This window comes from Archocentrus centrarchus, chromosome 3 (assembly GCF_007364275.1).
Source record: "Archocentrus centrarchus isolate MPI-CPG fArcCen1 chromosome 3, fArcCen1, whole genome shotgun sequence".
Lineage (NCBI taxonomy): Eukaryota > Metazoa > Chordata > Actinopteri > Cichliformes > Cichlidae > Archocentrus > Archocentrus centrarchus.
This window is the reverse complement of record NC_044348.1, coordinates 28,725,253-28,752,278: the sequence shown is the minus strand read 5'-3', so window position 1 is coordinate 28,752,278 and position 27,026 is coordinate 28,725,253. Positions and strand designations below refer to the sequence as shown.

Sequence of the window (27,026 nt, the reverse complement as noted above, 5' to 3'; positions counted from 1 at the left end):
ATCATTTAATGGTAACATTTGCTAATCAACACAAAACAGAGTGTAGCTGAAACTAATGGAATCTTAGAATATTTGGGCACAACTGATTGTTCACTAAAGCTGGTGCAATCCACCCTCAGTGCCATAAATGTTTGCAAAAAAATATCACATCATCATTTCAACCTGGACCAAAAAGGCTGACAATTACAGTGCCATATCTGGATGCTTCTAGCACGCCTAAAAACTATTCAGCTTGACCAAGTATCAGCTAACTCAGATATTTTTCTTTAAAAAGCTAAATTATTATATTGAAATATTTTAGTTTTGACGCAAAATAGCTTCCTCTCTCTAGTGATTCTGGGATTGATTTAAATGCTGAGAAAGCACAGATGTATCCATGCAAACATGGATTTAACAAGCATTTAAAGTAGCCTGAGATATAGTCATTAGTGTCCTTTCCTATAGTTAATCACAACAGTTGCACACTAAAGACAGCCAAAAACGAAGAACCTTACACTTTTGTTGGCACGTGGCTGTGACTTGTAGCATTTCATTATCTGCTTGAAGGGAATCTCCATCTTGGTAATCTGTAAAGTAAAATGTCAACAGTTAACCACTGATTATGAGTTTTGTAATGGAGTCCAGGCTTTACCGTCATATTATCTAGTAATGCAAAGTCAGTTGTTGTTTATTTGTCAGTGTAAACCAATAAAACTTTACAGGGAATCACAGTGGAACTGTAGAATGAAGGGGATAATCCAAATCGATTCAGTACATTAAAAAAATTCTCTATCAGGAATGCTTCGCTTTTTCAGCGGACCCAGATATTCAGGGCAGCCAGCACTCTTTGTTCTTTGATTATGAAGTGGTCCGTTTCCAGAAAGCTGTAAACACTGATTTACTGTGGTTTTGATTTACTGCGTTATCACTCTGTCTGCTGCTCATCTCCTTATCTACACCTTGCTGGTGCTGCAGCAGTCATCAGCTGTAAAATGCTGGTATGTCTTTGCCGGCCCTGAGCATTTTACCGCCACTTACTGGATTTTGAAAATTTTCTAAAGTCTTCAATCTTTCTAAATGTTTTCAGGTTTACAGGAAATAATGCCAGATTTTGATGTAGTCTCTTCATCACTGTGTGTGAGATTATGTTACTATGTTACTATGTTATTGAATCAATAATACCTGTATTATGTTGGCATATTTCATCTCTCACACACACTACATTAAATTCTGATCCGAATCAATTTGTCTGCCTTCATTGGAAATTGTATCTTCACTTGGATGTTGTAGCTTCTCCAGGTTAAAGCTGCTGTGCTAAGACAGCATGTCCTGTTGTGATGCCAGAATTAATCTAAAGTGGTAAACCGGGTTAATCTTTGGAAACCTGCTAACCACATCTTGACCCGGACAACAGAGACACTTCAAATATAATAAAGATGCTATCAAAGCCCACCTTAGCTATGATGTAGATGGCACACATGAGCAGCTGGTCCAGGTGATGGTCTACCATTAGAAAAGAGCAGTGGACCAGGGAATACTCGAAGCAGGTCCAGATCTTTAATCGCAGCTCGTCAGAGATGCCCAGTGTGGCACACAGCTCCCTCAGACGCTCGGCCATCAAGCTGTAAACCTGAAGTCAAGACAGACATGGCCACACTAAACATGTCATATAACAACAATGGTAACTGGAGTCACATGATACAGAACTGACCTTCCGAATGAACAGATGGAGGGAGCCACTTCTCTTGTGTCTGTTCATAGGTGAAGGGGAACGCCGCTGGTCTGTGTGGGCAGAGCGGTTCACCCCCAAACTGACATCCACTGGCAAAAACAATTTACCCCATCAATCTATAGTAGTGGTGTAATCAGTTTGCAGTGAGAAATTTTTATTTAATGAGTCTTTAATGCACTGTGTTAATACCTCTCGGCACATCTGGATCAGGCTGTATTGGATCTTCGAGCCTATTCGGAAGCATTACCTGTGCATCACACAAGACAAGAAGACCCTTAAAGCCTGAATTGTTCAATAAGAAATTTAATTGCTTTTGAGATTTTCATAAAGGTCCATAGATTGATACCTCATAATGCCAGGCAAAGCGTATTTATGTGTTATTGCCAACCTGTTGGCAGGTGGGTATATGGTCCTGGTTGGGTGTGATTTCATCCCACAGTGGTGAGTTGCTGGTCCAGGCCAAGCTCTCCAAAACCTTTTCTTCCACTTGGATGAGGTGTGTGACCACAGCACGAGGCAGGCCTGACCCGATACGCAAAACAGGCTCGATCACCTGTGAGAGCACAGAAAAACAATCCTCAACGTTAAAGAGAGAGCAGGGGTGTTATTGTAAAGTCTAAGTGTATAGCATATGGCTAAAAAAATACCTTCCAGAAGTGGTATGATGCCAGTTTGAGGATCTGAAGGAGCAGCGGGAAATCACATGGGAAACAGTTTGAGGTTATGGCAATCTCCAAGCAACAGGCCACAAGACAGCGCTGGAAAAGATCGTTCTCCAAGATGCCCTGCATCAAACACAGCAGTTTTATCAACACCAGCTGCTTTACTTCAAAGTATTAAATAAATAATAATTAAATGTTTAATTTTAAAATAATAAATAAATCAATCAGTCACGGGTGCTGTAAGACATTTATCTGTGACCTCCCACTTTACATATTTCAAGCTCAGTTCCATCTGTGGCCACCAGGTGGTGTACACTCACTGAGATGTCACTGACGCCCAGCCTTTTCCTCTCTTGACTGATGAGGTTCTCCAAGATCCTGTGATACCAGAGCCCTGCTTCACAGCAGCACTTTGCTGCCAGCTCTGTGAACAATATCAGATTATTTTTGGTGCATATCAACAACATGAGTTTTATTCCAGCCTGCTTTATAATCATAAGAATTTGGGCTATTACCTGCAGTGCTACATGCCAGTGTGAAATCATTACTGTACCTTTGGTCTTCTCATTTCCCTCATTGTCCCTGTAATATTGCAGGAAAACGTGCAGCATGCATCTCAGTCTTGTTTGAATTGCCTCGGTTGGATCTCTGGAGCAGTCCCTGAATCCAAGGCATCATCACAGGAACGTGAGAGGGTTGAAAGACAACGGGAAAGGTAATTAAACTATATTCTATCATTGGCATGAAGTGGAGGTGTCAGTTGAGAAACATCTAACATGTAAATGAAATGCCACACACGTGTTTTTAATGCTCTTAAAGAATTCCCACACTGCACAGAAACCTCATCGGTTCTGTGTGTTTACACATTATTGATCCAGACCACACCCAGAGTGCCTTTTACGAACCCCCAGATGTTAACTACAGTATGTATGTAGCCACACTTGTACAGAATGTGAGGCAGGCCGATGAAAGATCTGAGCCGGTTTGCAGTTTGTTGCAGCTATTAGTATCACGAGTATCAGTATCGGGTTGCTGTACACGCAGTCTACACAGATAACCACTGTAAGAGTCTGCGGTGCTTTGTAACTGCAGGGCTAACCTGAACATTGCGATCAGACAGTCACTAGGGCCAAATCTTGGCTTTCCCACAATCCCCTGTGGCACAGTTGCCATGGTGACCTCCTCACTCACACAGGATGAGAGTCAGAACAGGATTTAATGGACACCTAAACATGAAGATACACAAAAAACACATCAGAACCACAGAGAGAGACAAAGGGCTCATAAACCACATGAATATCAGATTAACCTAAGTCAATGAGACACTAAACAAAATGACAACATATTTTCTGTAGTTTTAATTTTCATTGGTGCCTTTATTTGACTGTTTTACTAGAAACTAAAGCAGCTGTATGGCATACTTAAAGAAACATCAGCGTTGTGTCTGCGGTGTCCCTCATGAGCTTCTGAAATACACACAGCTTCCCTTTGCTGTTCCAAAGAGCAGGCTATATGTCCAGTTAAATAACCAAACAACATGTAATTACATATGGGAACATTATTTGTTTTTGTGCCGACACTTAAATATGAAGTTAATTATGTATGCTAAATATGATTCTGCTACTAACAATTAACTGGAAAACAGCTTCCCTGGCTAATTCTAAAACTGTTCTATCTAATGTATTTGTGTACAGTAAAAATGCTGTGTAAGAATTAAAACATTATTCTAGTCTCCAACTCACAAATGCATTTATCAATCTAAAACCTATAACTTTGCGTGGTGCGTCCACTGTCAGCAGAGCAGGCCCGAGGCACAGGCAGACTAAGCAGCTGCTTAGGGCACTTAGAATGTCACACAAGCCAGATTCATAAATGTTTATTTATTGTGCAACTTAATGCTACTATCATTCATCCATACATCCATGTCCCCCCAGATGACACTGCAGCTATCCGAGGGGACGTGAATGGATGGTTAGCTACTGGTTTAATCATTTTCCCTGACTACGGCTCAGCGCGGCTCTCCGTTGGCAGTGTGTCGGTAGACCAACTGGAACTACAGACAGCCCATCTACCTGCAGAGAGAGTCTGTTGCCAGAGGGAGGCAGCGTCCAAAGTATGTGGTACAATGTGGTACTCTTGCTTGTGCTGTTGTTGGTCTTTGCTAGCTATGGAGAAGAGCAAGGTTAAAACATAAAAAGTACTGAAGTGAGGGGAAAAAAAACAATGAAAAGTATCTGTTTGCTTTCATTCTGTATTTTTTTATTTTTTGCGCTTCTTCCATTCTTGGGGAACTCCACTGTTTATTGCTTCCTGTTTCAGTCGACTTGTCAACCGACTGGAATTTGGTATACATGCAGTTGAGCTATGTGCTGTTAGAGGGGCACGTTTGCATATGTGAAAAACCTGCATAGGCAAATACCTACCCAAATGGACACCAGCATTTGGGTTGCAAAGAGCAATAACGAACAATCGAAAGTGCAACTAACCTAAGAGCAACTGAAAGAGGTGATGGAGCCAATCGGTGGATCAACCACCCGGCTCTTCCTGTCCATGTGTCGGAAGTATCCTGGGGCAAGATTCTGAACCCCAAGTTGCATCCGTCGGAGTGTGAGTGTGTGTGTGTGAATGATAAATGTTTAGGTATAGATAAAAGCACTGTATGAATGCGTGTTATTTGGGTGAATGGGACTTGTAGTAGAATGTGCTTTACTAAATAGCCGGCCATTTGCATCCGCTGCGCCATAAAACAAGCTGAAGTGTTTCCAAATAGATTGCAACAAGTGTGTCTCCAAAAGAAAAAAAGCACAATATTAAGCCTGTTTGTGTATAATGCATATATGGTCGAGCATGGAGCATATACAGTTAATACTGATGGGCGATGGGTTTAGTTGGAAGTAACCTTGGGCTGACTGACTGAAACGTGCAGTTTTAGGCCCCTTGTGTTTGAACCACTGTTCTTCTGATTAGCTGACCCCTCACTAACAGAAACTTTGACCATCAGGTGGGCGGGGCTTCTGAACCAAGAGCACCATGTCTGACCATATAGGGACATGTCCCCGAGGGAAAAGAAAATGCCTGAAAGCGAGCATTTAGAGCTTTTGGCTCTGAGGGATAATTAGACTTATGCTTTAATTGTACTCACATTCAACTCTTGAAAAGAATATGAGTAAACGTATTTACCAAAATGTCAAGAAATGCCCAGAGTTATGTATTTGCTGCTGCTGTTCTTGTTATGGCTGCGTTAACTGGACTGGCAATCTTGTCGACAGCACCGCTTTCCCCTCCTTTCATTTGCCTTTATTATCTCATCTGTACTTCCTGCTCTGAACAGGCCACTGTAATAAGTCACATTTGTACACCTCACACACTACAGAAAAAAAACTTCTCAAACACAGTTTCCCCTCTGCAGGGAAAGCGTGGCGTCAGTTCGGCAAGTCTGCTGTGCAGTTGGTTAGACATGTTGACTTGTGACTGTCGTGCAACAAGAGGAATAATTTAGATGCCAGAGAAGGCTCGAGCCTGTAAGCAAGCAAGAAATAATAAACAGTGCACTGGCCTGGGCATGTGAAAAATAATGACTCGTACTTTCTAAAGAAAATATGTTTTAAATCCTCCTCTGATATTTTTGTAGACTTGTTGCAGAGAATTGAATATTCTGTAAATGCCCCCCTCTACTACTTCATGTCTTTGCCACCATCCTGAATGAGACTCTGTTCCTCTAACCACTCTCACACGTGCTGTTTATTACTGTCTGTGCCGAGTCAGTCTACCGTGACTGCAGATGACAAGGCACAGTAGGTGGATAAGACGTGACCTTACACAACAGTGTGCCACAAGGTTATTAGAGTTGGGCACGTCACACTCAACATTACTGTGGCAATTTCCTAATATTTCTTTTTCACGTGGCCATGATCCCCCCCCCACACACACACACACACACTAACAAGACAAAATTGGAAACAGAATTAGTTTCACTCTGACATTTTACTTAATCTATCTCCAAAATAAGGTCATTTCTTTTTCTTTTTTTTTATGATTATTGCAGCAGAATTAATGGATCTTGATTCTCTGTGTGTTGCTGATAACTTACTGTACTGGCAGTGTTGACTGAAGCAGCAGCTGCTGTCTGATGCCTATTCCACGTGGAGGAAGCAGACTTCGCAAAGAGGGCGACACTCCTTAACTGCAGGTTAAATGGCAAGAAAAACTCTTCACTGCGCACTCAGATTTTACTCCAGATGCTGACATCGGTCCAGTGGCATCTGAAAACATCAAGTTGTGTGTCAAGTCTGCCTTAATTCCAGCTGCCGCATCTCAGAGACAAACAGGAAGTCGGAAGCATCAGTGTGTATGTAGCTTCTCATAAATATGAATCGTGTCCCACTCCTGTTCTCGCAGTACGGTGTTGATTTAAAAACACCACAAATTTGTTTCTGCATGTTTGTTTGGCGTTTTTTTTTATTTTGCTAAAAACTGGCACAGTATCTGAATCACACCCATTTCCTGTTTCCTCTGGACTGGCTTCCACTCAACACACATGCAACTCTGTTACATGATAACAGGCCTGCTTTCACTTTATAACATGTGCTACACATTTAAAGAGCATTTAACTGCAGATTATCTTTATTTTCATTTCTAATCAGACTTTGTTATTCAGTGCATTAACGCCTGCTGCAAAAATAGCTATTTAAATGGTTAGTAAGTGCAGAGGGTTGGTTTATCCTGCAGCTTTTAGGTACACTGGAGCAGATCCTGTCACTGCTGCATTTTACTCCAAACAGTCAGCTGACTTCTCGTGCAGTTTGTCATCTCTGTGGAACTTTTAACTTGGCTCAAGAAAACAAAAGTCATAAAAAAAAAAGGATCAGAATCACTCACCAGTGTCAGTAACTCCTCTGAGGGTGGTTTTTGGGTCAAACCAACTGACGTCTGCTCTTAAAAATCTCTCCTGTGTGTTTGTGTGGTTGCAGCAGAGCAATGCAGCATGATTCAGAGCAGCCAACCTGCTGCTCTGCAGGCTGAGGAAGTTGAGCCCATTGGCCTCTCACCATAGACAAGCCTCAACTTGTCATCTGGTCTGGTTGCTAAGATAAGTGCTAAACAGCAGCAGACTTAAAACAGGCCACTGAGCGCCACCTGGAGGAGAAATGAAGGACTTGCAGTGAAGAAAAACCCTCCGCTCCAACAGTTTGGCGTGTAACTTTTCACTGAAGTTCATTTCCAGCATCATTTTTAATCATAGCAGCTGCCAATATAATATGCACACAAGTAGAATTAGTATCCATATATACACAGAGAGATTGAATTAGTATTTATGTGCACATTGATGCATTACAGTGTAATTAGTCCTGACATCTTATTTTGAATACATGCAAATACTTTAAAAGAAAACAGGAAGTAAATGATCAAAGCCTCATCTAAAATATTATCAGTGTAGTTTCTGCTGCTTTAGGTCTCTTTGCTGTGGGGCTTAAGGACAGTTTGGGTGGTCACAGTTTTATCATGGTGTGTGTGTGATTGTGGCTTTACTGTGAGCTAGTGCCCAGTTGCTGCATGTGTGTAGACTAAATTATGTTCTAAAGTATGTGTGTATGTTTTTGCATGTCTTCTATAAATATTTTTTCCACACATATTAAGCTCTGAGAACCACCTACTTTTTTTTTTTTCCAAATATAAGCTTTCAAGACAAAGCGGCCAATAACGTCTTGATGTCACTGAAAGTTAAAAAGGGACAAAGTAAAAGGCAAAGGCACACTTAATTGATAGTCAGAAGAATATGTTTAATAAAAATAATTAAACCTCAATTTCCTCTATAGAACTTCATAGAAAGTAATCCAATAAATTACAAATGACTTAAGACGTGTTTTCCTGCACTACATTAAGAATTATTTTGACTACACAGACCACAACTTGCAAATATATCAACTGTCCAATGAGAGAAAGAAAAAAAAAAAAAAAAAAAAAGACACAAACTGACCAGGGTGACATTTAGGATACTATCAAGCTTGAAATAAAAATACAAACCCCATGATGGTAGTTTTGTCATCTCAGTGATTACATGTATGAAAACCTCCCTGTACAGCAGTAGTGTGTTTTGTCATTCCTCTTGCATATTGGTCATTGTTTTCTTGTGTCTGTGTTTAATGCAGATTCAGCACAGCTTTTTTTTTTTTTTTTTTTTAGCAATGAGCAGTGCCTTTCAAAGTCTGTATACAAGACAACCTTTAAAAAAATAAAATAAAATAAAATAAAATAATGAAGGAAAGCAATGAAAGCGAAAAGTCCCATCTTGCGTCTACATTTGTCTCTTAAAGAGGGTCAACACAGTCATCAATCCATCGCTGCAGGGCAACAAAAAGTAGCAAAAGTCATCAGTCACCTACAGCAGATGTAGCAGTGGCTGGGTGTTTGCATAAGGGCACTACAAGTTTAAAGAGCGTAGAGGTGCAGATATACAAAATGACAGTGGCATGTTTAAGTTCATTGCTCAGACATAGAAAAATACCGTACTGTTAGTAATAATTAAAAAATGCAATTGCATTGCAAGCAAACCCATGACGAGGTCTATAGAGAACAGGCATACAAGAAAACCACGTTAAAGCAACATTAGAAATCAGGCGTGTCTTCAGTCTTTGTTCATGTCTGAACCCACTGGAGAAAAATGCTACAGCTACCCTTAAGAACTAAACAGTTATTTCAGCGGGCCGTCACCCTCAGCCCGAACGGAAACCTCACCTCGGAAATAATTTGTGTATCTAACAGTCCACTGTGTAACAGCAGTCCTAGAGCAAGCACTGTTGTGCTAGAAGAGACTTAGAAAAAGGTACTTCGGTTCGAGCGAACTCCAGTGTTTGTGTGTGTCCTGGTTACAGTTTAGAATGGACATGTGCACGGATGCTGAACAAAACGCACAAGCATGGAAACCGAGCGTACGTGTGAGCGGTTCAATGAGAGAGAGGTACAGGATAAGGGCACTTCTACATCTATCTGAAGCTCTGCTCGTCACAAAACAGAGTCGAGGGCTAAGTTAAATAAATCAAGACGGTGCTAAAGACTCAAAGCAACAAATGCTATTATTGAGCCCTTCCTGAAGCGAACGCGTGTGGCACTGCGTAAAATTGAATACTTAGACAATGACAGTTACTACAATCTTAGCCAGGAACTGAACTATTTTGTGCTTGTGCCCCGTGGGCTCTGTAGGAACACAGGTCGTCATGCAACGTGTATGATCAAGGACTTGAATTTCCTCCAAATTTTCAACAAGAAATGTTTGACAGTAAAAAAAACTGAAAACAAACAAACAAAAAAAAAAATAGCAATGTGGTGTTTATTTCTCGCAGCCTGTAACCCCCACCACCACCTAACACACAACATACACCCCAGTGAGTTATGGAAGCAGTGTGAGGAGCAGCCCAGGAAGCAAAACATAAGAGGAAGCATTCATTTAAAATCAAAAAAGCCTCCGACACGAACATTCCAGCAGAGATGAGAACACCGTGTACATGGACAGTAAAGATCACGCATCCATGCACATGTACATTTGCACAGTGAAGCCAATCCATTTAGCAAAGTTGAGGTAAGATTCAGTCAAATACACCGGGGTTGTAGAAATAATATCCATCAACACTACAAAGACCAAACAACTCCGTCAAGACCGCGAAGGGTCAAAGGGCAGTTTTTTTGGCACACAGTAGAAGGTTTTTCTCTGTTACTGCAGCTCAAGGAGCTTTTAGTTATAATTAAGAAATGTGCAGGTGAATGTGAATGCCTACTGTTGGTGGCTAAAGTGCGCCTTGAACATGCTGTGGCATGTTTGTAAGGTGATGGTGAAAATTAAAATGTCAAGTTAGATCCTGAAACCTTTAAAAAAAAAAGAAAAAAAAAAAAAAAAAGAAATGAATCATGTTTTTTTTTTTCCTTTTCGAGATTTACGCTTGTGTACATCTGGAAAAATAATACTTTTACCAATTTTCCAAGTCCTTACCAACGAGGGAACTGGGCAAGAACAAGTGATAAATAACCTCTTCAACATGATATGAAGGTAAGTGACAGGTTGGTGAGGCTGTGAGAGTTGTGCACTGGGGTGGAACATGGCAGACAGAGAATCTACAGCTTCAGTGACATTCATTAGCTGCCCAAGTTATTGCTGACATATCCAACATATGATCTGCAAAGCATAAGTGTCAACGAACCTGTAAAAGTACTGACTATTTACAAGAGAACCCAAAGTGTTTGTCAAGTGTCATTCCCCACACCCCCCCCCAACAATCAAAATATATTAATAGTACAGCTCAAAGAGCGTGTTGATGTAGTTTCACTTTTTTAATAAAATTAATCCTGACATAATTACAATAATGCCTTTTTTTGTTGCAATTGTACATAATCGCGTGGTACAATTCAGAGTTCAGAAATCTACTAAAGTCTGACATGCAAAATGTCTCAAAACAAGACTGTACCTTGTGAACAAACATTGACATTTTATTTCAGTTTCTTTAAGTCAGTTTTTCCTTTTTTTTTTTTTTTTTAAGGTTTTTGTAGTCTTTATTACACAACATTGTAGTTAGTTTTTGTATTTACATGTAAAGAAATCACAACAGAAGTGCTGGAAAATCCATATATATATGTGAATAGATGTATACATTTCTAGGCAATACATAAATAAATTTATATTTATATACTCGTAGGATCAGTCCTCATCACTTGAGTCTGAATCGTCTGAGGATGAGGAAGAGTTCCCAGACTCTGATGAAGACGACTCTGCTTTCCCTGAACCTTCAGGACCACTGTTATCCTTTTGTTCTGTGGATTCTTCCTCCTCCTCCTCCTCCTCCTCCTCCCCTTCATCCAAAGCCTCTCCTAATACCTCGTCGTCCTCCTCCTCTTCGTCTCCCCGTGGCTGCTGTGTCTCCTGCCGCAATGACTGGGAGGCTGAAGGCAGAGGAGGAGCAGTTGGAAGGGTGGGGTCACTGTTTGAGCTCTGCGGCTGTGTGGTGGACACAGGAAGGTTAAGGCCTGGAGTGAGAAGCATCCCTGGGTAAAGCATACTGGAGAGTAACAAGGGGTTAAGAGACAGTGGCTGACTGGAGGCTGCAGAGGCAGCTGAAGCACTTTGTGTGGCGGTGGCAGAGGAAGCAGAGCTGGAAGTGGAGGAAGGAGTCGTGTTTGAGCCCTCTGTCCTTTCTCCTTTGGTGTCTGAGGTTTGAGAGGGAGCTTTAGAGGCAGACGGCTCTCCTGTTCCACTGCTGGTTATTCCCTTTGTTTTCTCTTCAGAGCCTCCTGCACCTTCCTGAGCAGGCTTCCCAAGCAAGCTGCCCATGCTAAGTAGGTTTGGCAGTCCAGCCACACCAGACAGCATCATGGGAAACATGGCAGCCAAGTTACTTGCGGCCAGGTTGCTAGCATCGGACGGCAGCCCCATCAGGCCTGCGGTGAGCTGCAGGGACTGTAAACTCTGGAGGTTTTGCTGGAAGGCCTGCAGACTCGTGAGGTCCATTCCAGAGAGGAGGCCATTGGCCAGCAGTGGGTTCAAACCCAGTGCTGAGGCTGCCGCATTGGAGGGTGCCGCCGCTGCTGCAGCGGCTGCTGCCGCCGCCTTGGCCAGAGGATTCTTAGGTCGTCGCCCACGCCTGCTTACCTCCTCAGGAACAATGGGTCCCGTCAGGATCCTGTCAAACATGCTCTCTGGGAGGTAACCCTGGAAAACATGTAATGATGTTAGCATTTGTTGCACAGTATAAACAGTAAGGTAAACACATACACTGTTAGTTAATTAAGAACACTGAGCTAAAACTAATGTAGTCATAAGAGAAAAAGAGCAGCAACTACTTGCACATTCATGAAGGTTAGTTGGACCCGTTTTTGTCCATCTATTTTATCTGCCCTCACAAACATAAATGGAGTGATTACAAAAAAGTGAATGTGCATGTCAGTATAAAATTATACATCTCAATGGCACCAAACAGCAGCCTCTAAAACAGAAACAGGCTATAACGTTCATGAAAGTAGGATTTACTTTTATTAGACTTGCATAAATTTCAGTGAACTCTGCCTAATAAACTGGCAACTGGCTGTATGTTGAAATAAAATGGACTTTCTCGATGTGATAGTAAAAGGTTCAGTCTGAGGGAAGTTTTACTTAGTGACTCACCGATTGTTTTACCACATCGGCCCATTCAGGCGGGACTCCGTATTCGGGGTTTTCCTGAAGGAATCGGCACAGGTCCTTCAGTGGAGGAGCAAAGGCTCCACCAATCTTGAAGAAAGAATTAAAAACAAGATGAACCGAAGTGCACATATCAAACATTTGGAGGAGCACACAGTGGTGTGAAGCACAAGTATCTGGATTTTATTATAGTTTGAGTTGTTTTTCATCTGGATAGCATTTAAAATCTACACTCATTACACTACATTAAAAGCCAGTTTATTCAAATGTTAGCTATAATTACCTAATTTGTATGGCTGGCTATGACTTTTTTTTTTTTTTTTAAATTTATGTTCTGAATAAACATTATGAAGCCCGCTGACACACCTTGCGTGCATTTCTCCTGTTGATGATCTGGACCCTTTCTTCTCCCGTCAAGCTGTTGACATCGATCTTGTTGGGGTTCCTGCAGCGGTGCCTTTTCTGCTTTGGCCGACCGTCCTGGAAGTGGAACTGCATCTGCATCTTATTTACCCCCTGAACATGAAATGAAGACAGTTATTTAAAGAAAATGTCCAGGAAGTTTTGCACAAATTGGGTCTGTTTCTGAATCAAACATTTACACTAAATACAATGTATGTTTTTAAACATATATATTTTTTATTAGACAGAAACTGTCTCTTCCACAGACAAGATGAATCTGAAGCCCCTGGTTAAAAAAAAAAAACAGACTTACACAGATAAAAGCGCCTGTGTCTGCCACAAAGCCGGGGTTTTCTTTTAGCCACTGATCCAGATCTTTCCTCCTGGGAGCGTCGTCCCCAGCGAGCCGGGTGCCATCTTTGAGATTGATAACTGGGACCCTGCTCTCAGTGTCTGCAGGGACCTGACCGGAGTTCTGGCTGAAGGTTGACACAGGTGCTGTAGCCATGCCCACCTGGCCAATACCCCCCCACCCTGGAGGTACCTGGAGGCACATGAGTACCAAATGTCGTTTATATATATATTGCAAGTCATCATACACAATCAATCTTTTAGAAACAAAATCAAAGAAGCACTTTTAACAAATTTAGAATAATTTGTGATTGTTTCCTGATTTCTAGCATAACACACCTACTAAGAAGTATACTCAACCAACAAAACCGCTGCTTACCTGATCGGGAACTGCAGGGACTCTACTCCTGTTCATGAAGAGCAGGTCCATCCCCTCAACATTCTTCCTTCTCCCTCTCCTCCTTTTAACCACTGGCTGGCCGTCTATTACGCCGTTCGGCCTCATCTGACCAGTAAGACCTGGAGGAACTGAGGGAGAACCAGCCTGTTATCTGTGAACTACTGTGTCAGAATAAAGGCTAACTAAAAGGAAAAAAATTCCCTTTGAGATAAATATGGAGTTTTCTTAAATTGCAGGCATATTCACTTTTTGGCTTCAGGACTTTGACTTCTACTTACTATGAAGAACTTTATAAACAGATCACAATTAAAACAGGCATTTTCTAATCATTAAATTAATTAGTGTCACTGGACTGTCCTCAACTGTTACCTAAACAATCCTTTGCTACCATCTAGTGGTGATAAAGGGAACAGCACTGCTCGTTTCAGCGCATTGTGCATGAACAGGTGCCCAGATCTTTGCTGCATTTACATCACTCTGGAAACCCACCGGCCATCATCTGCTGAATATTTCGGGGCTTTCTCTTGCATGTCTGGTCATTGTTCTCAGGCAATAGCTGGTGATTTCCACATTGCACTTTAACCCTTACCACGTTCCCTTTTTTTGCACTTCAGACTGTTTATCTGCACGCAACCAAAGCCTACTCAAATATGTTTGGTCAACACTACTCGGACTACAGACAGAAAACAGAAAACGTCTGCTGCCTGAACTCTTTTCCCTTGCCCACACAGATTTCCGCATTCATATGCAGATACATGTTTAGAAATATTAGATTTAATTAAACGCACCAGGCTGGAAGCTGCACTGAGGCTTGGTGATGTCAGCAAGTCCTGTGTCTGAGGCACTCTGGAGCTCATGAAGCCGAGCCAGGTACTGCTGCTGGGCCTGGGGACCTTCCTCAGACTCCAGGGGCCTCTTCAGAGGTAGACCCTGTTTCTGGAAGGTCAATTTTAGACCTCCCTCCTGTTATACAGACACAACAGTGTGAGACAAGTCTAGGAAAATGACTGCTGGGCAAACACAGAATTATAAACAAACAAACAAAAAAGCTTTAGACTTCATTTGTTCACTCTGAGACTTCATGAATGAGCACATTCTCTTTGTCTTGTGATTTAAGGGTGACAAAGTGAATGTGGTGTTTTCATTGCTTTCTCTTGATGGAAGTGCTGACTTGAGATCTATGTTAATTCATATTGTAAAAACTCACAAAACAACAGCAAATATTTTTCAGATATTTTCTTGTTAGTAATATTGGGACACATGGACACAAAATGGGTAGTGTTTAGCAGGGCAGTGGATAAAGCCTATTAAGACTGGAGTTGAAAGCCATGCCAAAGCAATAGCTGCTGTCAACATATATCTTAATTTTGAAGGTAACAAGCTTCTGGTGTTTCATGATCTGTGACCATAAATTTGGGAAAAATAAAAAAGATCCCCATCAAAAAGCAGCGTAAAAGCAAAGATGAATACAAGCACATCTGAAGCCTGCCATGTTAATAGCCTCATTGCTTAGAAGCATATTAGTGAACACCCACAGCAAAGGTCTCCATTTCAGTCTGATTATTAGCAAGACCCCCTTCAGTCTAGAGAGGCTTCAGACTGAACCTTATTATATTCTCATGACTGACTGATTTGTGCTCATGTAATCACAGCCCGAGAGCCCAACTCAAATTGAGTGTGTGGGAAAAGAGAGGAAGGCTGCTATTAAATTAATCTCTCCTCCTGCCAGGCAGTCAAAACCACTAATCATACCCAAAGGAAAGCAGGAAAAAAAAAAAAAACCCCAGAGAAACATGCTGAACACGGCAACTAACACCAGTCATGGCAGCAGGAAGTGGTAGGGTCCTAGGATTAGGGCGAAGCGGAGGGAGGAGGGGAGGAAGGGAGAAATGAACATACATCGTTGAGTTTTACTGAGAACTCCTTGTTTTCTGCAACATGCTTGGTCACCTTTGACCCCTGTGGCGAGGCAGAGGGGTCCTCGCACATGCTGTTGGCGTTGTCCAGCAGCTTGGTGGTGTAGAAGGAGGCCACTGCACCTCCAGGCTCATAGACCCGACGTGTTCCCGGCCACTTGCCTTTAAGCACTGCCTGGCAGATGCTATCCAGGCGGTTAATAATCACACGATCCTTAAAAAAACAAGGGCCACAGAATCTTAAGTCTTATTTCCCTACAACCTGTGACCCTACTGTAAGTGGACATATATATGTGATTTCATTAATTACATCATCAGCTAATTACTTTCTGTATTCACGGATTAAATATTTATAACTAATACACAATAATCGAAGAAACATTGACAACACTGATTTGGTGTATTCGTGTTTAAAGATGTCTTAAGGTGTAAGGCATAGGTGTAGTTATTCACCTTTGGCCAGTAGGATGCAGCCAACATGTACCCTCCACCCTGGAAAGGATGTGAAGAGCTGTTGGAGATGCCATTCTCAGCCACATGGGTGTCTTGTGTTTCATCCTGTGTAGTGCTCAGAGACGCCACGCTGTCCTCATCAAATCCCTTTACGGTTGTTGCTGTGGGCACTGAGAACATCACAAGACCAGACATTTGAGGAACACCTGAAACTTTCAGGTCCACAAAAGAACACAACAGAAAAGCACAATTATATGAACCTAGATAAGCTGACTGCGTGCGCTCCAAACAAAACATTAGTTCCTTTTCGTTTTCTGGAACCTACACACACACACACACACACACACAAAAAAACAGTACTCACCTTTCTTCTTCCCTTCCTCTCCCTCACTTTCACTGTCATCCGAAGAAGATGAGGAGGAGGAGGATGATGACGAAGATCCTGAAGAACAAGATGAGGAAGAGGAGGAGGAACTGGACCCCGAATGTGATGAAGAAGAAGAGGATGATGATGAGGAAGAGGAGGATCGTGATGAAGTAGTTGAGGAGGAGCCATCTGAGTCAGACTCTGAGCCATGCCTGGCCTCCCTGCGGCCCCTCTTGGTCTTTTTCGGTTTCCTCTCTGAAGAGTTGGGTGTGAGGGGTTTGGTTCGTGCTGCCACCATCTGCCTTTCGTTGTCCCTCGTCACTGAAACAGGCTTCTCTTCCAGACCTGTGGGAGTAGCTGGTGCTTGAGTGGGGGTCCAGCTTGCTCCCGGTTTTTCCTTGCCCTCCTCTCCCTCTGAAGCTGGTTCCACTTTGGGCACGACCCCACATGGATCTGCGTCTCTTTGAGTGGGTGGAGGCAGTGGAGACCCTGTCAACACTGAGGTGGCAGTCTGGTACTGAGGGTGTAAGAGCGGCGTGGATGTGCGTGATTGCTGCTGTGCAGCTTTTGTTTGGCTGTAGTTGCGTTGGGCAGCCATGAAGCTGAGCTCAGGGTCTCTGAGAATGTGGTAATCGGTGCGACTTACACCGTGCTTTGCAGCACCAATTAGCAGGTCACGGTCATGAGTACCAGCCTCCCACCAAACAGGTAAGTCAGAGCTCATCTGACACAGCGGTAGACGCTCGTAGAGTAACGGATGTCGGAGGACTTGCTCTCTCACTTGCCGAAGCAACTCTATTCTGTACAGGGTACGAGATGCCCGCTCTTCTGTAATGGGCTGGATGTTTAGAGACGGGTCCACTGCAGAGTCTGAAACAAAAATGAAGAAGCAGGTGAGGAAAAAAAAAGGTTTCTCTACAGGTAACACTCAGACTTGTTTTTGTCTGGAGCTTAAGTATCATACCGTTTATCTTTCCACAAATGATTAACCTTATCAGCCCTCCACCTAAGAACTGCTGAGGCAGCTTGTTTACTAAAGTGTTACAGACATCCCTCCAAAACAAAACCACACAGCCAGGACTGAGTGCACCACATACTACATGAAACACTGTTTTCACGTTCAAAAGCAAATGGGCAAGTATTATTTCTTGATGAGATCCAATAGCTTAAACACTCTGGACAGCTGTTAAATGTAATCTGAGGGATCTTTCACTTCAGATGTATAGAAATTCAATATTATGATCTGTGCCTGCATGTGTGTGTTTGTGTGAATAAGCAAATGGGCATCTGACCTCCCTCTTTGGGTGGCAGGCGACATACACGACGGCACATGGCAGTAAAAGCACAAAGGTATTTCTGGAGGCTCTCATCAGTCTTCTTGTGCAGCCGAGCCATAGCCCTGAACTTGGTCCAGTCAAATCGCCCGAGGTTTGGATCAAAAACAACACCAAAAGTGGAGACAACACGATAGAAGTCAGCCTCTTCTCGTCTGGTCCATCTGTTGAAAGTGGAAAATGTACATCATCAATAATGCATCATCTCTATAAGGTTTCTGTTTTCTGTAGTTGGCATGCTGTTGACCAATCATCTTTGAGTGAAAGAGGGATGGCATTTGTTAAAATGCATCAGATAAATATTGGCTATCGTTAACAATCTTGCTTTTTTTTTTTTTACATTTTAAAACACTGAAAATCTTTGCATGAATATCCATGAATTCACTGGAAACCCTGGAAAATTGCTCCGTGAGGCTAAGTCAGCAGACTAGGTAATGGTGTCCCAGAATGCATATCCCCTAATGCATGATAATATTCTGCTTTTATAATCTGTGTTCTGACCTTTGTTGCCGTTCAATCTTAGCAGCCATCTTGGGGTTGAGGGTGTCATTGATTGTGGGGGGTAGGGGGCAGAGCGGAGCAGCGAGTACCATAGTCTGCTGGGAGGACTGAGACTGAGCCTGGTGGATGTGTAGGATCTGGCGGCTCTTGGTGTAGCGCTGAGAAGCTGTTATCAGACGTCTCAGCCTGGCGGTCAACACCGAGGGGGAGGGCCAGTAGGCACTTTCGCTTTCTGTCACTGGAATAGGATCTGAATTAAATAGACAGCAAACATTATTTCTAATATTTCATGAAATTTACCACTTGAAATCTCTAGATTTCTGCTCCCTGTGGGAAGCCTGTGCTTACAGTGTGATAATTTGCTGTGAATAACAAGCATCTAATACTCACCTCCAGCACTGTCAGTGATAACCAAGTCTCCAGGAGAAGAGGCGTCATCCTGCCCGAGAAGATAGTTTATGTTTAAGGATGGATAAGAATGTGGTATCATACTTAGAACAGAAATGCAGTTACCAGGCTGTCATAGATTTAATGTTGAATCAAATCATCTTACACATACTGAAGAACTCAGTACCTCAACTAGTCAAAGTAAGACTAACATTCGCCTTGATTCTTGTAGTCTTACCTCCATGTCGTCCTTTATCAGTGCTGGAGCAGGCTTGTACTCTGGATCATCCACATCCCTATCCACAAAGATAAAGTTTTTTTTGTTTTTTTTTTTCAGATTGCAGTTTAAAACATAAGCAAATAAAAAATAAAAACATTGTTTTTCTAGTCCAGGACAGGTGGTGCGTACTCACCCATCCATGAAATCGTTGCCTCTCTGTTCAGCAGCGATGGCCTTCTCGTCTGGTTTTCCCACGCGGTCTAGGAAACACAGGGTAGGGTCTGCACGGATAGTGTTGTACTTCTCATAACCTGGAAAAGAACAGGAGGATAAGCAAACACCAAAATTAGCTAAGGATAATGCATGGAAACTCAGATATGAGGTAGACAAGCTGGTCCATTTCCCACAAAAATATTTCAGCAAATTTTCCACTGATGCCATGTTATCAAGTAAATGTAAATACTGTGAATTCCCCACTGTCACCAAAGTAAAAGCTAGAGTTTAACTTAAAATATAGTGTTACATTTTTCTTGTTTAAGATTAGAAAAACAAGTGACAACAGGAGCAGAACTTTGTTACCATGCTTAAAGACACCCAGCAGCAGACACTTGTCACAGATTGCATCCCACCACAGGGCTGGAAGCTCTGAATTATCCGGCTCTGGAACCCAGATCTTTATCTCACTGTAGAGGAAAAGGAAGACAGTTTAGACAGATATGGGGAGGGATGTTTAGGTATTTCATTATGCTTGCTGATAGCTGTATCCTTTTTTTTCAAAAGACACTTCCTAATATTTTCTTTTTTTACTACAATGCTTTAATTATGAAACAATACAAATCTAACTATAAAACAATGTATACCTTACTGCTGTAGTATTATTAAGTAGATACTGATCTAAATGTTCGTCCTGTATGAGATGAGAGTTCAGGTTTATGGAAGGATGATGACGTGGCGTTATAGTTTAAATACAAATACTAGATTTAATGTTGAATCAAACCATTTCAAACATACTCGAGGACTGTAGTTTCACCATTTTGTTCGCAAGCGAAAAACAAATATGTCCCATCTTTCACCAGCAGGTGGAGCTCTGCAACCTTCTAATAAATTTGGGTGTTTTGGCTGCTCATCTGTTTGTTCCCTCAACAGGTTGATACCATAGGCTAATGACACCACTTCAGGATTGAAGTCTGTAGGGACGCTCTTAACCCTTCAAAAGGAGTTGTCATTTAATATCTTTATCTAGGCCTCTACTGCTGTATTACGGCTGCCTAATCCATTGGACATTTCTGTACAGAGTGAGATTGAAACTAGTGTACAATTCAACAGACATTGCGGACAGGTTAAAAAGTTGTCTATTCCTAAGTAAAAACAGTAGAATTATGTTCTAGGAAGTTTACAGTTAAAGAGACTGAAGCAGTAAAAGTTGTCAAAACTAGCCTTAGGGAGAAATGATTTGAACTCTCAGTGAAAGGAACCTAAGCAAACATTTGAGTAGGTCAAAGTCAAGCTCACCTGGAGTCCACGCCATCCAGCACCTTCTGGGCCTGGCTTCCTATCACCTCCTGTTTCAGGTAGTAGAGCATTCTGACCCTGAGCAGCACTCTGCACAGAGAAAACCCACTGGTCACAACAAAGCCCTGACCACTCATACACGCTGAGCAAGCAGAACCAATACACACAACACACACACACACACACACACACACACACACACACACACACACACACACACACACACACACACACACAGACACACTAACTTGTAGAGCACAATGCAAATGAGTTAAATGTGCGATAACCGAGCTGTGATCCTAAGACCGTATTGTACACTCAGTCATTTCATTTTCACTGTCATACACTTATTCACATTTCTCGGTTTATGCCTATATTCTCTGATGTTTGTGTGTACAAAGAGCAAAGCACAGCTATAAATAATTAGCTGTGCAGGCCTTTGACAGAACAGGACACACTACACAACTCTTCTGGAGAGACCAGCATATGTGTCAAGCCTGATCAATTAACTGTGAATTATTGTATCACTTAAAGTGACATTATTGCATAGACGTCACAAGGGAGTCATGAGCACATCCACGGCTCGGCTCTGAGGACTGAATGAACAGACAAGCGTCTCTCTCCAGTTGTCATATGGTTGTACTCTGGCAGTAGATGAAGGCTGGGAAGTCGAGGCTGACAAGGTAGAGAGGAGGCTGACTCACAGGGGAGACATTAGCTCTGTGATGCATGATCGCACATTACAAGCAGCAGCCTTTGAGCGCAGACACAGTGAAGTGGTGGGAACTGATGTGCTGGTGTGCCAGGCTGTAGCGTCTAGCGTGCCTTGAGAATTTTCCTAACGACGAAAGCCTACTGTCTAGTCATTCTGTAAGAATACATCACGGTGTGTGTTGGGCAAATCTGGCTCTGAGGTTTCAAGGATTTTCACATAAAAATGTTTAATGTTATAAACTATCCTACAAAAAAAATTTAGGCCATATCTCGTGGCTGTTGGCAGACAAGTCTATTTTTTTTTTTTGTAGCCACTTTTTCTCATCACCAATACCACTATATTCATATATCTTCATATGGATCCACTGCCTCTCCTGCCAAGGCTTGTTTTCAGCACAGCTCTTCTATCAAGAGCACTGAAAGAACTGTGGACTGCTGCTCTCAAATATATCATGTCAGGCATCCCATCTTTCTTCTGCTATAATTCGGCTAAATATCGTTATAAATGAGCCCAAAATCTTTCCTTCATTCACTGACAGGACCAGAAACAACTGGAGGGCTCTGGAGTCTGTCCGTCTGCAGGAGTGATGGATGTCTGTGTTGACCGGCCTGGACTTGTGGCTCTGGTAAATCAGAGCTGAACGTCCTCCCCTTCCCCTCCTCCACCCTCCCTATTCCTGTGTGACTGGACCCGCCCAGGAGCAGCTGCTACTTCCTCTGCCTGTCAGCACAACCCTTCATCACCCCTTTGCAAGCCTTTGTTAGTGCATGTGTGTTTGTGGGAGAGAGATGTGGTTCGCTCAGAGAGGCTGCAGAGGATCTCAGCATAGTCATACATAGTCTTTCAAAAGCAAATAAGCCAAGTATGTCTGACATGAGCGGCATGCAAAAAATCCCTCATGGGTTTTTCATAGAAAACACCATCAGCGTAAGGGAGACTCTTCCTTACAGCTGTTATTCTGATTCAAAATATACACATAAAATGCGCTTGTCTTCTCTCTCAAACCTCTCAAAGTAGATAATAATTAATACAATTCAGTTCTTCACTTCAGTTTTATTCCGTATGGACCAAGACATTCGCATTGTTATCATCTAGTATGACCTGATTTCCTGACCTGTTGATGCTTTTAAGTCTTTTTGGAAACATTCAAGAATAATTTACCACTACTTCCTATAGTACCCACTGCTGTGTCCTACATTTGCAGGTCTGTTAAGGAAGCCAGTGCACACCCCCACCCCACCGGTCACATTCCAGGTCCTCAGAGGGGAAAATGCACAAGTCAGCAAACCCTGCTGGCTGCGTGTCCCCAATTGCCCGGCGTGTCACATATCAGACAATCCCTAGATTCAGCAATACTGGAAAAGGAAACAATGGAGAACTTTCTATGGAAGCTGCACTGCTCTGCATCCAAAGCCCAATGGACACAAGCTCCGTGTTTTGATAGCAGCCACCCACCCCCCTCTGTAAATAAGAGAGATCTATGACAGCCATTAGCTGGGCTGAAGTCTCATGAAGATTCTTATCAGCTAGTCTCAACGTGAAGTCTGTTAATCAATCAGTGGACTGTCAGCTCCAATACATGTTTTAGTGCTTCCTAATTACCGTGTCTTGGAAGTGCCACAGTTAAAATTTAAGCCACGTGCAAACTGTATTTTCATACACTTAGGCTTCATTACACAAAAAATAAATGGAGATGATCTTTGCTAAAAGAGAATAATCACCACCTGCCAGTTTCTATAATAGTTTAAAGGTTTTACAACAACACTCACGCACCTCTTTCTCACCCACAAGAGACTAAAACAACACAGCAACAGACAATTAGTACCATCTGCACTATAAGCCAGTTAAATGTATACTCTCTTTCACCTAATAATGCAGTTTGAGGTACGAATATTGAACCTCTATACTGCAGTTATTTGGAACATAATCTGTTTTAATTGATGAAAACTGGATGAAAAGTATCGTAAGCGAACGCCTACTTGTTGCAGTGGTGTTTCAGGTGCTTCTTATAGCCGTCGTCCTGAAGCATATGCTCAGGGTTGTGCTTCCTAAGCCATTCGGCCTTGTGGATGTCAAAAGCGCTAGACTGGGTCTTCATCTTTTTACCCTTTCTGCCCCGAGGAACTGGGGCAGACAAGCCTAGTGAAAAAGAAGAAGGAAAAAAAAAAAAAAGCAAGGTAAGTGTTGTGGTTCGGGAAATGCGGGGAAAAAAAAACTCGAAATCCCACTTTCTGTATGTGCCACTGCTGATTCTAATAGTCAGTTAATGTCGGCTTGGATTCCTGGGACTCACCCAGGTGATTCTGCAGCTCCTTTGTGCGTCCGTCCTCGGTCGGGGCAATGAGGTCCCACATGAAGCTTTTGATTTTGTCATCTCCCCGGTAATGGACCAGGCAGTAGGCCAGCAGGGCCCTGCAGATGGACTCCACATCCCACTCAGTTAACTGCTTCTTAAAACGCCCATGGTTGAGAATATCCTTCCAACGGCCCCATCTAGGAAACAAATAGGAATGCCACATTTAGGAATAATCATTGGAGTTTGGAAGTAGACTCTACATACAGTTTAGAGGACCGTTTTTTTAGTGATAAAATTTAGAATGTGCATTGCTGTAATTTACAATACTGACAGCCTTGTTTGTTTGTATATAAAAGGTCAAATTCAAGGAGAGATAAGAGGAAGAAAAAAATAAGAGGATTTTTGTTTAATTCAATGTATTTGTTTACAGAAATTCAGGTGAGTCCTTCCAAATTGCAGCTATGTTATTCGATGGCTAGTATCAGGTTAAATCTACTAAATTTAGCTTACCCATAGACGAGCAAGTTCTTCTCTACTCTGAAGCACTCTGTGCGGCCATAGCTGTTGAGGCGATCATAGTTTCGCCTGAGCTTAGGCTTGGACTCATCATTGTCACTCTCGCCCTCTGAAAGCTCTGCTAACTCATCCTTGGTGGCGCTGAAGGGCCTTGTCTGCTTTCTGACACGAGGAGTGTCAATGACCAAGCTGTTCTATAGATGGGAAAAAGCAGAAAAAAATAACATTTTAGGAAAGTTTATGGACTTTCTGGGTCTATTATGTAGTTAAAAGGGGCTGTATCTGTGCTAGATGTCCTGTGCAAATTACATCCCAGTTTATCTTTTACTATGGGTATTGCATCTCTTGTAGTCTGTTACTCACTCTGCCATTGACCATATCTACATCAATGTCAGCCTTTTTGGCCCACTTGTCCCAGAAATTAGGGTCATCCAGGGAGATGTCTGTACGGTTTCCAGACGCTACAAAACTGGCCTGAAAGCAGACATCAGAATCACATCAATCATATTTGTTTTTTCCTGCTCGAGTCAAGAATTGACAAAAAAAAATACAATGTGCAACCAGCACACCTTCATGTACACTCCTAACAGGTGATAAAGTTAACATTTAATTCACCTGTGCTTAATGATTTTTAATTTATCAGCTTTTTTTTTTTTTTACCTTGGCAAAAGTAGATCCTCGTCCCTCAGACTCGATGGTAATGGTCTTTGTCCTGCGCTGCAGGATCTGGTCAATGTCCTCCTCACAGAATTTGGCCCCTTCATCCTCCTCGTCCATGATGGCCCCATAGGCCCCACGTCGCAATAGATCTTCAATCTCCTTCTTGGACAGCTGCTGCTGCACAGCCTGTACGGTAAAGAAACATTTGCATTTAAAGTCATAACACAGCCGCACAATTATAATTATATAATAATGGATCACAAATTACAAAATAGACTTCAGGTGTGAAATGGAACTGTAGGAGAGATGGCACTACATAATGCATGACATGAGCAAACCCCCACAAAACTTTACAATTGACAGAAATAGCCTGCTAAATACACACACACACACACACACACACACACACACACACACACACACACACACACACACAGAAAGCAACAAAAATGTGTATTGGATTATTAAAATCATAACATTAGCAGCCATGTATCTAACACCAGCAGTGTTGTTTAGTATGCAGATATGTTCAGTCAGACCAGATGTAGAAAACTGCTAATACTGCTCATCCTCCTTATAGTTCATACAATTCTCAGAGGACACAAACTGCAGCTCAGCATCCACCTACACACTTCACAGTGTTGACACACTCCCTCACAAACAGATTAGACTCTAATAGGATCGGTTACACTTCAAGTGGAAATTTTTAGGAGTGACCTTCACATTTTAGGGGTTTTGTTTTTTTGTTGTTGGCTTGACAAGAAAAATTTGTCTTATTGTCATTTTCCATCTCCTACAGTGTCCTCCTAATGTAATCCAGTATCCAGGAGTACGAGTGTCAACTTTCATATTGCTGGAATGCAACTGAAAGAAATGCAGCATCAATCTCATCTTTTATATATGTAATTCAGGAGATGACAACATGTCATTATAATTTATTTGTATCTCCCCATATGAGGCATTACTCACTGGCACTGGGGCTGGTGTGATCCCATTGCAAGATGGTTTCTAGTTTACAAGACTTAAAGATTTAACCACCCGTTTCTATTCCAGGCTGTTTGGACAATTCTCAAACTCACCCCTCCCCCGGTGCCTCCTCCCAGGCTGTTATCTCGGCCACTCATGCTCTGCAACACTGCTTTATCCAGACCCAACTTGAGGCTGGCACGATCAAACATTTCTCGCTCGTATGAGTTCCTGGTGATCAGACGGTAGACCTTCACTGCCTTGTTCTGACCGATCCGATGGCAGCGAGCCTGGGCCTGTGAAGCACACAATAACTGAGGAAACTGCACCAAGCATGTAAACTGTTTTAATGTCTGCAATTTTACATCTGTTCTTAAAATGACTGATCAAAATGAGATTCTACAAACACGTAAGTGGAATTACTGAGTATTTATGGCTGGGCACGGTTTAAAGCACTTTCCATGGTGACGAGTCTTATTGGCTAGTCTTTACACGAGCAGATCTCAGACATGTGATAACTCTTAGCATGCCACTTTCTTGAAACAGTAACAGTACAAAATCTACAGCATTTCACCGAATCCATAGCAGAGTCCTACCTGCAGGTCGTTTTGTGGGTTCCAGTCAGAGTCGAAGATGATGCAGGTGTCGGCTGCTGTGAGGTTGATTCCCAGCCCACCAGCTCTTGTACACAGAAGGAAAACAAAGCGGTCTGAGTCAGGCTTACTGAAGCGGTCGATGGCAGCCTGTCGCAGATTTCCACGAACACGTCCATCAATCCGCTCGTACAGATACCTGCAACATAAATGCAGTAACCATGATGCATGTTTGTTCAATACCTTTTTATTAAATAGGTTATTCTGAGTTATTTTGTTTAAAATGTTGCCAATGTTCTTTAATAGCCATATTAATTTTTCCAAATTCAAAACACAACCATAGTACTTGTGGTCTTTACACTATCCATAATTATTGTTTTTATATATTTATATTTTTTTCTTAACCCAAGTAATGACATTTTCAAAGATAAAACTGCTCTTTCATCCTCCTGTCCAATATCTTCCCCTCCTACAATCCCAACCCCTAACCCTTCCTGGGGTTATCCACTTCCACTCAAGAAAAACCTCAGAATCTCCCACTTGTCTAATGTGATGGAGCCCTGAGGGCTTTTGAAACCTACTGCTGAACCCTGTCTGTCTGAGGTCTGTGCTGCACAGCACCTCACATGTTTACAACAGTACAGGTTTGTTCTAGCTTCTGGTGGGTAGCCAGAAGAAATAACAAAGAGAGGGAGAGAAAGGTAGAGATAGAAGAGAGACACGAGAACACTAAAGGGTTATAGAAACAGACCCAAAAGTAAATAATGTGAAGTGGAAAACTCATAGCTATAATTAGTAAATTCCTGAATTCCAGTTTCTAGCTGTAAAGAGCTCCCTCCGTGATCTTCTCCTCATATCTTTTTGACCCCTCACTTCATTTGAGCTTTTTAATGGGACTATAG

The 27,026-nt window shown here is 42.2% G+C and overlaps 2 protein-coding genes across 6 annotated transcripts in view; both read right to left on the bottom strand.

Moving 5' to 3' along the window:
• LOC115776540 (retinoblastoma-like protein 2) overlaps window positions 1-7,408 on the bottom strand; it is a 13,622-nt gene extending 6,214 nt beyond the window's left edge. Inside the window, exons 1-11 of the mRNA XM_030724259.1 lie at window positions 7,252-7,408; window positions 6,464-6,635; window positions 3,473-3,599; window positions 2,927-3,033; window positions 2,694-2,797; window positions 2,359-2,496; window positions 2,100-2,264; window positions 1,901-1,958; window positions 1,691-1,800; window positions 1,433-1,609; window positions 495-566 (exon numbers count right to left, since the gene is read on the bottom strand). Coding sequence (XP_030580119.1) covers window positions 495-566; window positions 1,433-1,609; window positions 1,691-1,800; window positions 1,901-1,958; window positions 2,100-2,264; window positions 2,359-2,496; window positions 2,694-2,797; window positions 2,927-3,033; window positions 3,473-3,546 — 1,005 coding nt within the window. The 5' untranslated portion in view covers window positions 3,547-3,599; window positions 6,464-6,635; window positions 7,252-7,408. The remainder of the gene's footprint in view (window positions 1-494; window positions 567-1,432; window positions 1,610-1,690; window positions 1,801-1,900; window positions 1,959-2,099; window positions 2,265-2,358; window positions 2,497-2,693; window positions 2,798-2,926; window positions 3,034-3,472; window positions 3,600-6,463; window positions 6,636-7,251) is intronic.
• Window positions 7,409-8,510: 1,102 nt separating this feature from the next.
• chd9 (chromodomain helicase DNA binding protein 9) overlaps window positions 8,511-27,026 on the bottom strand; it is a 71,304-nt gene continuing 52,788 nt past the window's right edge. For 4 of the 5 annotated variants that reach the window (XM_030726213.1, XM_030726212.1, XM_030726216.1 and 1 more), the window contains 23 exons: window positions 26,128-26,323; window positions 25,645-25,827; window positions 24,566-24,751; window positions 24,269-24,379; window positions 23,900-24,099; window positions 23,387-23,586; window positions 23,073-23,232; window positions 20,379-20,468; window positions 19,446-19,549; window positions 19,060-19,177; window positions 18,885-18,942; window positions 18,650-18,698; window positions 18,260-18,509; window positions 17,717-17,922; window positions 16,422-17,294; window positions 16,058-16,227; window positions 15,588-15,818; window positions 14,477-14,651; window positions 13,668-13,816; window positions 13,251-13,481; window positions 12,902-13,051; window positions 12,521-12,625; window positions 8,511-12,067 (listed from right to left, as the gene is read on the bottom strand). In XM_030726213.1, the coding sequence (XP_030582073.1) occupies window positions 11,060-12,067; window positions 12,521-12,625; window positions 12,902-13,051; window positions 13,251-13,481; window positions 13,668-13,816; window positions 14,477-14,651; window positions 15,588-15,818; window positions 16,058-16,227; window positions 16,422-17,294; window positions 17,717-17,922; window positions 18,260-18,509; window positions 18,650-18,698; window positions 18,885-18,942; window positions 19,060-19,177; window positions 19,446-19,549; window positions 20,379-20,468; window positions 23,073-23,232; window positions 23,387-23,586; window positions 23,900-24,099; window positions 24,269-24,379; window positions 24,566-24,751; window positions 25,645-25,827; window positions 26,128-26,323 (5,203 nt within the window). In that variant the 3' untranslated portion in view covers window positions 8,511-11,059. The remainder of the gene's footprint in view (window positions 12,068-12,520; window positions 12,626-12,901; window positions 13,052-13,250; window positions 13,482-13,667; window positions 13,817-14,476; window positions 14,652-15,587; window positions 15,819-16,057; window positions 16,228-16,421; window positions 17,295-17,716; window positions 17,923-18,259; window positions 18,510-18,649; window positions 18,699-18,884; window positions 18,943-19,059; window positions 19,178-19,445; window positions 19,550-20,378; window positions 20,469-23,072; window positions 23,233-23,386; window positions 23,587-23,899; window positions 24,100-24,268; window positions 24,380-24,565; window positions 24,752-25,644; window positions 25,828-26,127; window positions 26,324-27,026) is intronic. The other variant, XM_030726214.1, reaches the window with a different exon arrangement.